At 46.2% G+C, this 15339-nt stretch overlaps 1 protein-coding gene and 1 long non-coding RNA gene across 2 annotated transcripts; one reads left to right on the forward strand and one right to left on the reverse strand.

The window, feature by feature from the left end:
* Positions 1–275: 275 nt before the first annotated feature.
* On the reverse strand, positions 276–1608 carry COX6A1 (cytochrome c oxidase subunit 6A1). Its single transcript, XM_075769861.1, has 3 exons — positions 1448–1608; positions 955–1094; positions 276–545 (listed from the first exon to the last, which is right to left on the reverse strand). The coding sequence occupies exons 1-3, from the start codon at positions 1548–1550 to the stop codon at positions 459–461; spliced, it is 330 nt and encodes a 109-aa protein (XP_075625976.1). The 5' UTR covers positions 1551–1608; the 3' UTR covers positions 276–458.
* A 1583-nt stretch (positions 1609–3191) lies between these two features.
* LOC142604292 (uncharacterized) lies at positions 3192–8697 on the forward strand. Its single transcript, XR_012838164.1, has 3 exons — positions 3192–3799; positions 5077–8123; positions 8597–8697. It is a non-coding gene; the product is annotated as an uncharacterized LOC142604292 (long non-coding RNA).
* Positions 8698–15339: the final 6642 nt, after the last annotated feature.

A 15339-nucleotide genomic window follows, 5' to 3' on the forward strand; every position in this document is an offset into this window, starting at 1 on the left:
ATCTACAGTAATATCCTGATAGGTGTTCATCTGGCTGTGAGCTGTGGGTTTACAGTGAACAGTTAAACCAGACATGAAGAATATGAAATTGAGTAATGTCCTATGCCAAATGCATTCCTGTTAGCATTAAGAGATACAGGAGAAGGTATTAATATTCAGGCAGTCAAACCCCCAAACTCCTGCACTGCATCCTGTGGGAAGCCTCAATGTTTTAATCAAACACTGAACTAAAGAACTTCTAAGGATTCAGATTAACAAAAAAGTCAGATCCTAAATTCAAGTTCAGAGTTGTTTATTAAAGGACCTCTACACAGGTACAGTCAGAGGCCACAATACCATTCAGCTTCATCATAGAAGGAATGTGGAGTTTTATAAGTGATGGTTCCCTAAACGATGGTTCCCACACAACATTCTGGTCCAAGACAGGAAAAGCCAACGTTCTGGCTCTGGTCAGCATCTCAGTTTTCATCTTCATAACCGGTTGGGAGAGGATTAACACGGGGGTTGTGGAATAGAGTTTTGTTCCCATCACCCCAGGGGAAAGGCTGTTGAAAGAAGGAGGAAAATGAGCCAGTGGCAGCTCACTGAAAGATCCATACAGCACAGAAAACCAACAGCAATATGGATTCGCACGATGCGCTGATGTTTCCAGACTGCAGGAAGCAAGAGCTGGAAAACAGTCTCCCTGTCTCTAGAGAAGATCCTTCCTCTTGCTTAAACATAACTGCACTATACTACTGGACCCCAGTTTTCAGAATTTGGGATCATCTCTGTTAGCTTTAAGGTAAGTACAGCAGCTCTAGGACTGAAATGTTTTTCAGCAAGACATTAGCAGGATTACTTGGCGGTGGGGAGGCTTGTGAATACCACAGGTCATTCATCCGAGCTCTGAGAAACTCTTTTGCTGTCTCAGAAACAAAAAAGAGAGCCTTGAAACAGGGCAGGCAAACATACCTTGGTCCTGATCCGGAGGTGAGCGTAAGGAACAAACTCGGGTCTCTCGTGCTCGTGCTGCCCTTTCAAGTAGCAGTTCAGCATGCAAACACCAACCCCGGGCAGAGCCACCACGAAGGTCAAGAGCTTCCACAGGCGGGCTAGTAGAAAGCGTTACACGAATTAGAACAAGTCACACTTCCATTAGCGTTAGTGACCTGGAAGCGCGTTAAATGCGGTCAGTACCTTAACAAGGAATGACGCCGCGTCCCTCCCCAGCGCGCGGGTCTCCTCCCCGGTTTCAGGGAGGAGAGAGCTCCCCTCTCCTGCGGGGATCCGGGGCTCACGGTTCAAGCCACAGCTCTCCCGGGGAGACTGCCGCCCCCCGCCGGGGCCCACACCGCCGGGGCCTGCCGAGCGCCCCGGCCCCGCAGCAAAGGGCAGCGGCTGTCAAGGACAGCGACGCGCCGACCGCGAGCCCAAGCTACGCCCTCGCCCCGAAGAGACCCGTTACCTCCGCCGCCTTCGTGGGCCGCGGCCGACATGCTCCGCCCCGGCAGGGAGCGGGGGGCGGCGGCGCCGAGCAGCAGCCGGGAGACCCTTCCGAGCGCCGCCATCCTCTCAGCGTCCGGGGGCGCCCACCGGAACCGGAACCGACGGCGGCCGCCAGAGAACTGGGCATGCGCACTCCGCGCCCACCGCGAGCCTGACCTTGAGCGGCAACGGATTGAGGCCGCCTTACTGCGCATGCGCCATCCTTGAGGGGCGTGGGAGGGTGGAACCGTTAGTGGCGTACGCGCGGCGGTGTGTCCTTAAAGGGGGGCGGATGGGCGCCATTTTGGTGCTGGGGGTCAGGGGAGGTGGCGCTGCGGGGATGAGGAGGGTGTGGGGGAGCGCTGGGCTCCTCCCAGTGTGAGGGGACCGCGGGGCTGGGGCAGCCAGGAGAGGAGCGTGGGGGGCTGCGGAGGGGCCGTCGGGCTGGGGCGCAGGGAAGGGGGTCTGTGGTGATTTGTACTGGCTTCCACCCGGTGTGGATGGCACCTGTGGCCACACAGCTCCTTGGAGCAGGAGGAAACCTACTGATGTATGGCATCGCGTGCAGAGGCAGTCGGGGAGGGAGGTCTGCCAGTGTGGCCGTCCGTGAGTGAGGTTCAGGGACTCTGTGGTCAGTGTAGGATCCCAGGGCTGTCACCTAGGCCGCCTGTGTGGAATTTCCCATCGGTGCGCAGCTGTATTTGAGTTTCTTTTATGCAACAGCAGAGAAGGGCTGTTAGATTTGTTAATGTGACTTTTTCATGTTGGGGACCAATCCCATCACTGGCATACAAAAACCGTTTCAACCATAACAGTAAAAAGATGTTTACCATTAATGAAATGCAATTTTGTAACACTGGTGTGTTTTTAATTATGTGGATTCCTGGGGTGATAATACTGAAATAACAACATCACTTGAATAAACATGAGATCTCAAGAAAAAATAATCATAATTAATTTACAATGAAATATTATTATTTTATTCTTTATTGGAGCCTGGTGGTTGGCTGTTTGACCTTTGGGAGAAGCCATGCAGATGGCTTCAAGCACTTAAAACCACAGTGAAACAAGAAAACCCATCCTGCCATGGATGTGGAGACTGAAACAGACTGAGTGGGAAAGTAGAGAAATGGGGCTTTGAGGAAGGGCTATGGAGAGGTCTGGTCTGATGATGAAGGAATTGCATCTTCCTCCTAACAAGGTATCTGTCTTTGTGGAAGGAGAAGGAGGAGGTTTGTCAAGTGAAAGATGAAGAGGAACTGAAGGAAAGTGCAAGAGCTCCATCCTGGTTTGGGGTTATGTTACTATGGAGTGCTGCTCTGGCCAGGTCCATGTTTTGCCTTGTCCCACAAAACTGATTGCATCTCTGTTGGCAAGGCCAGAGCACATGGCATGGCTGGGTTGCTGTTATGGCATGGTTGGTGATGGTAGGGACCTGTGTTTGCTGCTGGGGAGCATGAGTTCTTTCTGTCACCTGGAGAAGGACTCATGTCTGAATTCACTGTGTAGCGTATAGGAATGGTAAGGTGGCCTGGATCTTGGAAAGCTGTTGTGAAACATACCTTGGCATAAAAATATTGCTCAGTTGTTTATGTTTATTGTATCTTAAGTACTTTGGTTTGTTTGTTATTCTCTTTATTTTTTAAATCACATTACCTCTTCCAGCAGTTTGTTTTCATATTATTAAGAACAGTCTTGCTTTCATACTGAAAGGACAAGTTATTCCCTGCTGGCATCGTGTGTACATACAGAAGTATTATTCTGTCTTCATCGACATGATGCATTTTGTACAGTACAGACCTGAAACCACTGCAGCTTGCTGTGTGCATGCTTATCTGCTTTGCTGAATGAGGCTGGGAATGTTATGTCGTTAAGTTCTTGTCCCCATTTGAGGTAGATTTTGCTTTTCTCCACCTGCATCCTTTGGCTTCAGGCTTATGAGTTATGTATTATCAGACTTTTAAAAAGGAATTTGCATGTGACTTTTCTAGGGAACAGAAGATGCAAGAATTACTTTGTATAATATTTAAGTGATGAAACCAAGATTAATTTCTGTATCCTAAAGCAAATCACAAGTGGTGTTTTTATAGCAGGAGCTATAAACTACAAAACAAAACTACTTTGTAGCAAAGAGAACTGTAAGTAAGCAATGGACAACAATGTTTACAAAAGGGAAAAAAAGGGTCAGCAAAACAAGAAGCAAACCTCTGTCTAGGATGAGGAAAGAGGCATAAAGTGGTAGTCTCTAAAATAAAAAGAATGTCAGCTGTGCTGCTGCAGTAGCCTCAAAAGACAACGTGCAAGCGCTCGGCAGGAGGTGAGAGCAGCCAAGGTGAGCTTCTCCCTTCTTGTCCCTGATACCTTCACTCCTCTGACAGTCTCAAAAATGCTCTTCAGATAAGAAAATGCTCACAGCAGTACGAAGTAGTGGCAACTCTTAGCACAGCTGCCCCAGGTTAAAAGAAGTTCCTTGTGAGTGTTTATTCCACCCGTGGAGCTCCAAGGGGCTTGTGGAGAGTTCAGGACTGGACTCAAGCTGAGTATGGTGGCAGTTTCATTATGGTCTGGGTTATACTGATTTAAAATGGGACTCTCAGGCTTTATCATCCTGACAGCTGTGATTAATCTCTGTATTAGGTGTGTCAGGAGTCTAATAGGTCTGATTCACCTCTTATTTAAATATGTGGTGTAAATTGGGAGTCACTGCTAGAAGACACAAAAGATTCCATGTGAAAAATTTCTTCTCATTGAGATGACAGGTACTTGAAGAAACCTAGATATTTTTAAGAGTATTGTGAAGGATGTTTTTATATAGTTGTATGAAATATGTGTAGCTGTGCAATATTTAATGGTTATTATCCCTGTGATGATTGCAGTCATCCTGACACTGTGTGTTTTTACAAAGGTGTGGGGAAAATATCAGTGAATGAACAGATGACTCTGCCACTGCCTCAGTAGCTCTGTCTGGGTTATTGACCTGTGGTGTGGGAACCCCCTCTTGTACTCATTGGTATGCACTGCTGCCTTACAAAAGGGACTTCATCTGAGTTTTTTCCAAAACTGACCTATTTGAAGGCCTCTCGCTTAAATTAGAAACTAGCTTATCACCTTTAAAAACCTGGTCCTAAATCCAACCTTGTGAGGAAGTTTCAACACATACATTTTTCCAGAAGACCCAGCATCCTGGGAGCTTTCTGAGTGCAGAAATGCTACATAATTAGCTCTGAAAAAGTAAAAGGAAAAAAAAAAAGTCACTTTGAGAAGGCTGTTTTCAGTGTGGGCTAGAACTGTAGTCTGACTTGGTTACCCAGTGAATGTCTTCCGCTGGGTGTGCAGCACCTGATTTGAACACTTTGGATTGTATTGCTGTTCTGTTTAGCAAAATTTGAGCGATTGCAGCGAGCTGGTGTTCAGTAGCTAAGCTGAAAAAGAACGTTTGCAGCACAAAATAAAGCTTGGGTTTGTATGTACAAAGCACAGAAATGCTTGCGGAGGCAGGAAGCATCAGCCTTCAGGTAACGGCCCTAAAAGTTAGGGAGGTTCGGCTGTAATTCAGAATCAAAAGCCGCTTTCCAAAGACTCATCTCTCACCTTTCTTATTTTTCCTAGCTGCAGTGGTGGCTAGCGGAGAGAAGAGGACATGGATAACAGCATGAATCACTGATGAGATGCGATTTATAAAAGCCTTCGATACCGTCAGCTGGGGCCGAAGGCTCTCAGAGCAATGCCGGACTGGCCCGCCTGGTGGCAAACTGCTTTCACTGGAAGTGCCTCTCCGTTTAGGAGGTTTGGGAATGACAAACGTGCTCACTGGGATTTCAGACTGTAATCTCATCTCTCTGCGTTTTCAAGTTTTTGGGGACCTGCTCATCTCTCAAACAGCAATGTCTCCTCCATTAGATACTCTATTAACAAACAGAGTCAGCTACAGAGATAGCGCCTGTGTCTCAAACTTCACAGAGTTTCTGGGGGGGTTCTTCATCTTCTCCCTGTAGTCCTGGAACTGCAGAAATCAATATTCTGCCATCTGTAAATCCTTTGTTCCCCTTTTCACCAGGGCTTTATCAGCTTTGTAAGTGAAGGAGGGAGGGGGGAAGAGGGCGTTGAGAGAGCCATTGTCCCTTCTCTCGGGAATGATCTGGAAGTACTATGCAAATCTTCATTTGAAGACCCTGGGAACTGGGGGAGGGCTTTAGCGGCGGGCTCGGTAGGAGGGGAGCTCTGCATCCCTGCTCACACACTCCTGCCTAGTGCAAGTAGCTGGGAAGAGTTTTTTGAACTGGCAGAAGAGGCGTTTTGTGCTTTGTGCGCTTCTGTGAGGCTTTGCGCTCCTTATGTCCCCTGCTTGGTGCTTTTTTCTGCCTGCTTCTTCTAAATGTTTGCATAAGAATTGGGTAGGGGAGAGATCTAAGAGCTGTGATTAGCAGTGCTGAAGTCGGAACGGTGCAGGGTGCAGCCCCCCTCCTGCCTCCCCACCTCAGGCCCTGGAGTCTCCCCCTAAGCAGCGGTGCAGTTCCAGCAGCGCAGCCCGGCTGCTGGCGTTAGCAGAGAGCACGGACACAGTTTCTGTAAGCGAATGATTCAGCTGGTCAGGAGTAGTGGTGTAAAAAGGTTTGCAGTTCTCAAATTATCACGTTGTAGCCAGGTCTTAAAAAGCCTCCTCTTACGGGGGCAAAGACTCACAGGCCAGTACCTGCTTTACGAAACCCTGCTGTCTGTCCTGGCTTGGCTCAGAGCTCTGTGTCACCTGGTTTGTATTAGGGCAGGGTCACACTAACTGCCAGTTTCCTGAAGCTGTGTGGGTCCTTCTTAGGCCTCATGGAAGGGGAAATATCCTGGCTGCATAGACACATGGGTGAACAGGACAGCGGGGGAGGGAGAGTGCAGATTCATATTTAGGCATTTTTGTGTTTATAAGCTACTGTAAGGGCAGTTGTAGTCTTTCTGGTTTTTCTGACCTTCATTTTCATGGCATCTGCCCCATTGATTGTTTTTCAAACTTTGAGGGATTTTGTGTTCCAACAGGCCAAAAATTACTTTCAAACCACAACAGCCCTGGAAAATGCCTCACTCTTCTGGACTGTTGAGAAGATGCAGCCTTTTAAAAAATCTCACCTTTATCAAAGCCATAGGAACACATGCCACGAGACCTGATTCTCTCTTACCTCCCACGTTATATCCAAAACAATGTAAAACTCTGATGTGTTGTTCTGCAAGTACTTTACTGCTTTGTAGAGGGAAAGTGCATCCCAAGCATACTCTCAAATGCACAATTGGGTCTAAATCTGACTTTTTTTTTTTTCCATGTGTAACTCTAGAGTGACTCAGCTGACCTGGGTGAACGTCCACTGGAACCATGCTAGCTGGAAACCAGCCTGGGTGTGCCCTCTCGTTCCTGTAAGTGCTCCCAACTACCTGCGCACACTCACGCATCCGTGTAGGTGCTTCTCCGAGTACACTTGATTGCATGCAGGCTGGTGTATGAATGCACATTCTTCTCACCCAGCCCTTCACATATGCATGCAAACACACACGCATTCTCGAGTGCACACACCCATTCCCTTTCTCTGGTACACATTTGCGCGCATACACAGACCTTTTTGAAAGCTCCTGTTTTCAGAAAGGTTTTATTTATAGGTCCTGCCTGGTTGTGAATGTGAAAGGGAGAAAGCCCCTCAGAGGCTTCCTTTCATGTGTAAATCAGCCTAGGCTGAGAGCATTGGGGTCACAGAGAGGAGGATTTCACTCTTAATTACTCAGAGAGAAAGCAGGCAGGGGACTTTCTCAAACTAATAGGGTTGTTCTCTGCTGGGGAAAGCAGCTTGAGATGTCCAAGTTTCTCTTGCATCAGACTTTGGGCTCTGATTCACAGGCTGCTTCTGCCAGTAGCAAGAGCTGGTGTGTATGTGGCACTTGGAACAAACAGTTCAGCTTCCAAACCGGGTTACTTATTAACGGTGGTTATGTTCATTCTGATAACTGGGTGTTCTTTGGAGACCGGTGGAAGAACTGACCTAGTTTGCTTTATTTTTATGCCACTTTTATTGAAAAAATTGTATTAGTCTGTGCTGTGTATATCTGTGACTCCATCTGAGGACCTCAGTATTCTTCCTGGCATACCTGAAAGCTCCCACCTCTGCACCCAGCAGAGAAATGTTATTGTCTAGAGATTAGTCCAGTGAGCAGGGCCCTGAACTTGGACTTAAAACCAGCCCTGAATTCCCAGTTCGGCTACCAAATGCCTCTGTGACCTTTGACAAGAGATTCGCTACCCCATGCCTGGCTGTGAACCAGCATAATCTCTCTAGGATGGGGCTGTTAAGAACAACAGTCAATATGGATTGTGATACTCTTGACATAAGGCTGTGAATGCCAAGGTAAATGTGGGTGATGAGCCTGTCTGAAGAGATGTGTTGGTTTTTTTCCTGGAATGCAATGCAAGCACGTGGATTCTCCTGCTAAAGTATCACTGTCACTTTTCATCCACCGACACAAAAACTGACTCTGGAGAGGTACTGCGGGGACGGGGACACCCCAGTCACAAGCCACTCGTTCTCTACAGGAACCACGGGGCTCGTACAACCACACACTAATACAAAGTGCAGCTGTCAGTAGTTGCAGGGAAGAGATCTGTGCTGTCAAGTGCACGCAAGCAAGTATATTTTTTAACTTCAGTTAACTCAGTTAAAATTCGATCCTGTCATCTGGACCTCCTTTTTATATGGCCTCTGCTTTTCTGGATAGGAAATAAATGCTTTGAGGGCAGAACGTTCCCAACCTGTGCACAAACAGCCCCCCAGGAGCCCTGATACAGGATTCTTGAAGCTGGGTTAGTTCAGCTTGCCTGGGAAGGCAGAGGTTTTAGTCTGGGAGCACCTGTTTGAGGAAGCTCGCAGTAGCGGTGGGGGCCATGGGCAGAAGAGGTCAGCAGTCTGAAGTGTCTGCAGAGGTCAGAGAGAAATGAATGGGTCATTTCTTTTGCAAATGAAGAGCTGCAGCCTGGAGCAGCCTTAGCAGAGCCCAGCATGTGGGTCCAGGCTGTTCCTTTTATGAGCTGATGGAAATGGGGCCCAAAAGGACTTCCCTGATGGAGTTCTGTCACAGCCTTTGTTATCTTTGCCTCCCGCAGCATGCACTGGGCATAGAATATGGATCGAGGGTTATCCTGGCTACCAGCACAGTCAAGAGGATGAAGGCTTTATGGCTGCATAGAAAACTTAAGGCTGCAGGGTATCGTTACTGCCGTTCCACAAGGAAATCTTGTTTTAAGATGTAGAACACATGTTTCTTTCTGCTTTAGTGCTCCTTTTTACCTGGCCTACACTAAAATGAGTAAATCCAAGGACTGCTTTAAAATAATGCACATAACTGAGTAACAGGGATTAAAAAGCCTGGTTTCTCTTCTTCATTCTGGTGGTAGATTGTCAGTTACTTTGACAAAGCCCTATGAATGCTTTATGCCTCACTTTTTCTGTAAAACTCTGAAGAATAGTAGTGTATGCCTTTTTCTAAAACATTTTGAGGATTTGGGGCACAGAGTACTTTATATATGCAAAATGTCTGTCAATTAAGTCTCTTTTTTCTCTACTTTTTATGCAACAATGTTACTTTCTCTGAATTGTTGATTTAGAATTGGATTTTTGTTATATAAACAGCATCAGTTCTGTCTTGCCACTTGCTCTTTTGCTTCTTTGCAGACCACCAGGGAACTTCTTCTGCTGTGCCGTTGCGATGGGAGGTGGAGACACCTCGAGGAGAAGGTCGAAACAGACAACAGCAATTACAGTCAATAACATCTATGACTTGAGAAAATCTTGCCTCAATTACAGGTTTGTGTGTGATCTGTGCATGCCATCTTTCCTGCGTACAGGTATTTAAAATAAGGCAGGGCGTGGGAATAACTGTTTCGCTTGTAGGGGCTCTAGGAGCAGCTTGCTATTACTCTTGGCTTTTCACAACCTCAGATAGAGTAGGGCAGGGTGGGGGTTTTAAGGGAAGGCAGCTGAGGTTGGACTAACTGTGCTCAGGGGTTTTCCTCACCGCTGTGATGTTGCAGCCATGACAAGCAGTTAGAACAGTCCTGGGACAGCCAGAACTTGCACTAAAGAGGAAAATGAACTTAGGTTTAGATTTTATTTTCTAGCCTCTGCTATGTGTGAAGGATTGGGGTTTTTTTATGGCTTTTATCTCCATTGTCCTTTAGAAACCTCAGGAGGACTGTCCACCTTTCAAATCTGTTTTGATGTGTTTTAAATGCATGATATGGAGCACAGCCACTCTCAGTAGGTTGCAGAAAGAGGAAATAAAATCATAACGTGTCTTCAGGGGAGGTAAGCATGTTCTTTATTTCCTAGAAGCATCAGCCCAGGTTTACATCACATTGTGTAAGAAGAGCTGCAAGAGAAGATGAATGTTTCTGAGGGCTTAGAGACAGTTTCATGTTTGGGGTAAGGCTGAGGTTAGCCATGGAGCCTGTGTCCAGGCAGTAATTTGACAGCAGACATGGGCACACAGTAATGCAGTCTCTGAAAATCACAGAAGCCTGCTGAGTTATTGTGAGCTGGAGGAGCTTTTCTGTTTGTGGGCACATGGGTCTGCCTGCCTCACATTGTGAAGACATAACTGAGACATAAAGGAGGCTGGCAAATTGCAGAACACTGATGGAAGGGGGGATAGGGGGCAGAAGAAGAAAAGTTAAGAGTTTGTAGACAAAGAGCTCAAGCCTAGTTGTGAATTCCTAGCAGGTAGTTGGTCTTTAAATGAAAGCATTTGTCAAGTAAGTACTGATTTAATGTGGGAATTGGATAGATATCTGCAGAGGTTTTTGCACCCTGTTTGCAGTGTGATTACAGGAGATGTTAAGAGAGAAAGCAGTTTTGCTTTCTACCACGGTGTATATTTGTTCACCTAAACTATATAGGGCAGGCAGTATAGAGGACATCACACAGACACAGATGACACTATGGGGTATGGGCATATAGTGTCTCCACAGATTGTGACTGTAAATAAGGCATATAACCTGCTTCCCTTCTGTTAGTACCCCACCATACTGTGAGCATCACTGTTGGACTGTCCAGGGCCTTGCATCAGCAGCACTGTGCTGTACCTGGCTGATGGTCTATATCCCCTGTCCCACAGACCCACTCCTGTTCCACCTGGGCAATGCCCCTTGCTCAGCATCTCCGTTGCAAGTAGTGGCTTTCTTGCACCCTGTGTTACCTCTTTTGATTGCACTGGGACATCGGTGTCACGATGTAGTTGCTTGGTTGTGCTCAGCAGCGGCTGTGATCAGACTGCACATCTGCGCTGTGCCCATCACTGAACTGCTGGAACAGATGCGTTCCACGGAGCACAGCCAGCAGCTCCTCTCTGGTCAGTGTGTATCCCCTTTCTGTGCCTGTGAGGGCTCAGTTAGGGAATATAACAGGTTCTGCGTGGCAGGTTGGTAGGCAGTCCCCCCTGCACTTCCCTCAGCATCCTACCACAGCTCTAGCTGATGCACGGGGCTGTAGTATTTTGAGATTGGTCCCTCATTCCAATTTTTTTTTTTAACTTTCAAAAGCCTCTTCTTGAGCCTTGAACCATTCCCGTGCTGGAACCTGGTGAATTAATTGCTAAGGACTCACAAGTTTCAGATAGATGTGTGCTGAAACTAGCTACATGGTTGGCCATTCCTGTAAATCATTGGACTCTTCATAAATTTCTTTCTGGGCTTTTTCTTAAAAGCCCTCTCCCAAAGTGGACACAAGACAATGGACACCAGCAGGCACAGCTCCCAGTGACTAGGATATTGTCACATATCCAAAAGCCTGGTGGGAGGAGCAGACATTAGGTCTGAATTCATCCTGGCAGGGAGATTTGGCTGAGAGAGGAGGAAAAGAAGGTCAGAGGCAGCTCCAAGGAAACGGCTTTGGTTTAAAATGTTTCATTAGAGTTTTCACACTGGAAATACAAAGTACGGGAATACAATTGCTTGGCAGAGGCACCACATTTAGTAACAGTCTGTATACGTTCAGTACTCTATACAGAAGGAGACAAAACATATCCCTGGCCATTTCAGCAAAATTACAGGTCCCTCTTGTAAATGTGACTTTTTTTTTCCCCAAAATAGCTTACATAATCTGGAAATGGTTTTTAATCAGTTTTGGTAAACAGATGTTCTTTTTCCAGTAGATCATTGCTCTCTGCTGTAGCCGTGCAGCCTTTGCAGGGCAGACTGGCTTTATCTAAGCAGTGTATCAGTGTCAGTCCAGCTGGGAACACTACTGGGATGCTCACCTGACATTGTTTCCCTTCCCCTCTGTGTCTGCCTTTGATCCCCCCCCCCCCCCCCCCCCACCCCCCGTAGTAACTCAATAAGATAATCACGGTCACCCTTTTCCAAAGGGTTACTCTTCCTCTGTTGATTTGACAAGCTCCTTTTTTGAAGATAGTTCTCACTTGCCACTTGAGCTTTATCTCTTCAGGATGTTTTACCTTCTTACGCAGGCAGGGCTGGGAGTTTGGACTGGCACACATACCTGCGACACCTAGCCAAGGCAGGTTATGGCAAATGTCACCACTGAGGAGGTAGGAAATGGGATGCCAATATGTCTCATCTGCTTTCTTCTTTTGGGACATTGCTTGACCAAAGAACTGAGCAGTTGAAATGTCACAGAGGAGTATATGGTGTGGATGGATTTTTTTTAACGGGAAGTCAGGATTAGTTTACATTTGTTTTTTTCTGTTTTAAGTTATAGGTGAAAAACTTAGAGGCACTTTGTCATTACATCCCAGTGGCAGTTTTAAATTTATTCTGGCTTAGAAAAAGTGCTTCCAAGCAGACTGGCAAAACAAAAGCACACATACAGTGCCCTGCAAAGGTCATTCCTGATCAGACCCTGAAACAGATGAAGTACAGTTTGTCAATCTTTCATGCTACCAACCCTTGTGCATGTTTGTACCCAGGTTCTTTTGTCAGCACTCCAAGTAATGCTTATGTTCTCCACTGACTGTGCTGGGCAGCATGTTGTCAGGGCTCTGGGTGCACCAGCTGACTCTGCAACCTCTTTCCCCTGTCCTACAGGTTTGGCTGCCTGTGTTCAAGGTCTGCCCTGATACGGTGGAGTGTAACCTGGCATCAGAGTACTGTGAAAAGAGCTGTGTGCCAAAGAGCTGAGAGAAGCCTGCTGGGGCCTTCCCACTTCCCTTGGGAGCCATGGCACAGAACTGCTCTTGTCCTCAGTCCTCATCTGGGGCAGGCTGTAGGGATGTCCGTGTCTGGCTTTGGACCTTGCTCCTGACCCTGACTTGACTTTCTGGTTTGGCCTCAGACCTGGCTCATCCCTACAGGCTTGTCTGACGGTCACTGGGCTCCTGACAAATGTGGTTGCTGTCACTGGACCTGCTCTGCTCTTCTGGCTTGGTCACTGTGGCACTGTGCCCCTTTACACTGAGGTCCTTTCTCTGCGCCCCTCGCTCAGCCCGGCCTGCCTCCGCTCCTCGTGCTCCCCAGGCTCCTCTGCTGCCGCTGCTGTGCTGCCCTGCTCCCAGCATTGGCCGCAGCCTTTTAGACACAGCATCTCTGTCCATCTGAGAAGTCAGAGAGTAAATGGGCAGTGATACGAGAGACATTGTGCGATCATGCTGGTTTATTGCTATGACAAATAAGAAAGATGTGGCATTAGCTTTGCCTCCCTTCATTTCCAACTTCCTGAAAAGACAAACTGAAAATCGGGTCTATTGGAAAGACCTCGAACTGCCAAGAAAACAGCCGGCAGGAGGAGCTCTCTAGACGTTTCGCCGGATCATTTTCAGACAGTCATAGCTGCATGTTTCAAGGGCATCACTTTAGATCTACTTTCTTGGGACTTCCTTGCAGACAAACCAGCAGCAGCAGAAGACAGAAGCAAGTTCCTGGTATTGCAGCTGAGCAGCTCCAGTGATTTATTTTTTTTGAAACTTCTCAGATTCCTTTTCCTACCATGATATCTTTCTCTGTCGCTGTTTCAGAAAGTGTTTCAGAAGTGTTCCTGAAGATGTTAGGGATTCTTTTTGGTCCCTGGAAGGTGACAAGTGTTTTATCTTTCCAGAAAGTTAGTGTAAGATTTTTATGGACAGCATCCTAACTGCAGAGTAAAGAATTCCAAAGCAATGCTTGTCTTTGCATAGAAAGATATCCTGCTGGATTCTTCATGACCTCTGAGGGGACCTGTAACCAAAGAAGCTCTGAAATGTATCAGTACCACTCTGAGTACTGGCCTAACGAAGTTATTCAAATAGTTATGTCTCCTTGTGTACAGTTCATCATCTTCTTCTGTAAGAAGCAGGTACAGAGGACAGTAGTCACTCTTTTGCACAGCACTGTGTTCTCATCAGTTAGGTGCAAAGTATCATCCTGCTTCTTAAGGCCAGTCTTGCAGCCTTAAATTGCCTGGGCCCCATGGCTGTGCCTCTGCACTACCTTTAAAAAAGAATTAAGATTATTTTTTTAATGTGATGAATTCTCTACTTTTGTAAGTCTGGCCCTCATTTAGTTATCTAAATGGGCACTTGATGCCTTCTGGTCTTGAATGTTGCTGTAATAATTATTTTGATTCTGAATATGCCAGAAACTATTCTAATGCATATCAGTGTAAATTAAGTCAATAGAGATTCTTCAAATTTATCCTGGTGTTCAAGAGAATGGAATTCATGCACTTCAATTTACAGCTTATTAAGTGATCAGAATTAATGAACTCCCAACAACCTTTTCTATTTTGTTTACACATTTTCTTCCTAGTCACTCATGAAGTACATGATTTAGAAAAAGCAGAGGGTTGAAAAGGCAGTGTGTGGGTCAGATATGTCCCACGGAGCACAGCATTGTGCTTCAGGCTTTAATCATATTTGCAAAGCTGCTGTGTTGAAATGGCACCTTCTGACTCAGTTGATGCTCAGAAACCCAGTTCAATTTTCAGAACCCCCTCTGCATTCTGAAAACTAGTAAAATGTTTATACTGAGGAACAGGGAACGTGTTCTTCAGAGTTACTGGAGCTTAATAGATACAGAACAATTCCTCCTTTTTTTGAGAGTAATTTTTCAGTGTAGTACCATATTTCATCTGGAGGTTGAGAATAATGCAAATCATCGGATCCACCTTTCCTTTTATTCTGAATTTGGAAATCACTTGGGATGTCACCAAGAAAACCTCACCTAAACCTTCTTTTTCCCAAGACCAACTGAAGGTTATCCCACTGTGCTTCATTCAGTTCAAGGTTGGAATCACAAAAGGATCCCTTTGATTTTCATAATGTTTAAGGCTAAGCTTGTCAGGCTGCATGCTCATCTGGACATCATTTTTCTCTGGCTTCATGGAACTGGACAACTTCTAAATGCTCTGTATGATCAATTGCAAAAATTTCAGAGACTTCCTATTATTACTGGGAGAGAGAACACCACGAATTTGTGAAAATACTAGGAAATCAAAAAGGGAAAAATAGGGGAGCAACAGTAATTTAGATACCACTGCATAGATGAAGCAACCGGGTGATAGCACTTGCATACCAATACCTTTATCTCATCTCTGTCTATCACTCTAGAAAAGTCATCATGTGAGCACACTGAAAGATCTGTCACCAGATAAATAATAATACAGTGCTTGTATGCAACCTCTGCAGAACTGGAGGAGAATGAAGAGCTAAAGTTAGAAGGAAAAAGGATGGGGGACACAGCAACCCTGATAGGAGGGAGTTGAGGGTACCCTGCTACAGCAGTAGCGCGGGTGTCCACAGAAACCCTGAGAGTGACATTTAGAGAACTTGTTTACTCAGGGAAAGAAGGTAGATGGGATGTTAAATTCCTGTTGTAGGAGGGAATGAGGAATTCCAGAAGAGGAAAATGTTGGGATCACA

This window comes from Balearica regulorum, chromosome 17 (genome assembly GCF_011004875.1).
Source record: "Balearica regulorum gibbericeps isolate bBalReg1 chromosome 17, bBalReg1.pri, whole genome shotgun sequence".
Lineage (NCBI taxonomy): Eukaryota > Metazoa > Chordata > Aves > Gruiformes > Gruidae > Balearica > Balearica regulorum.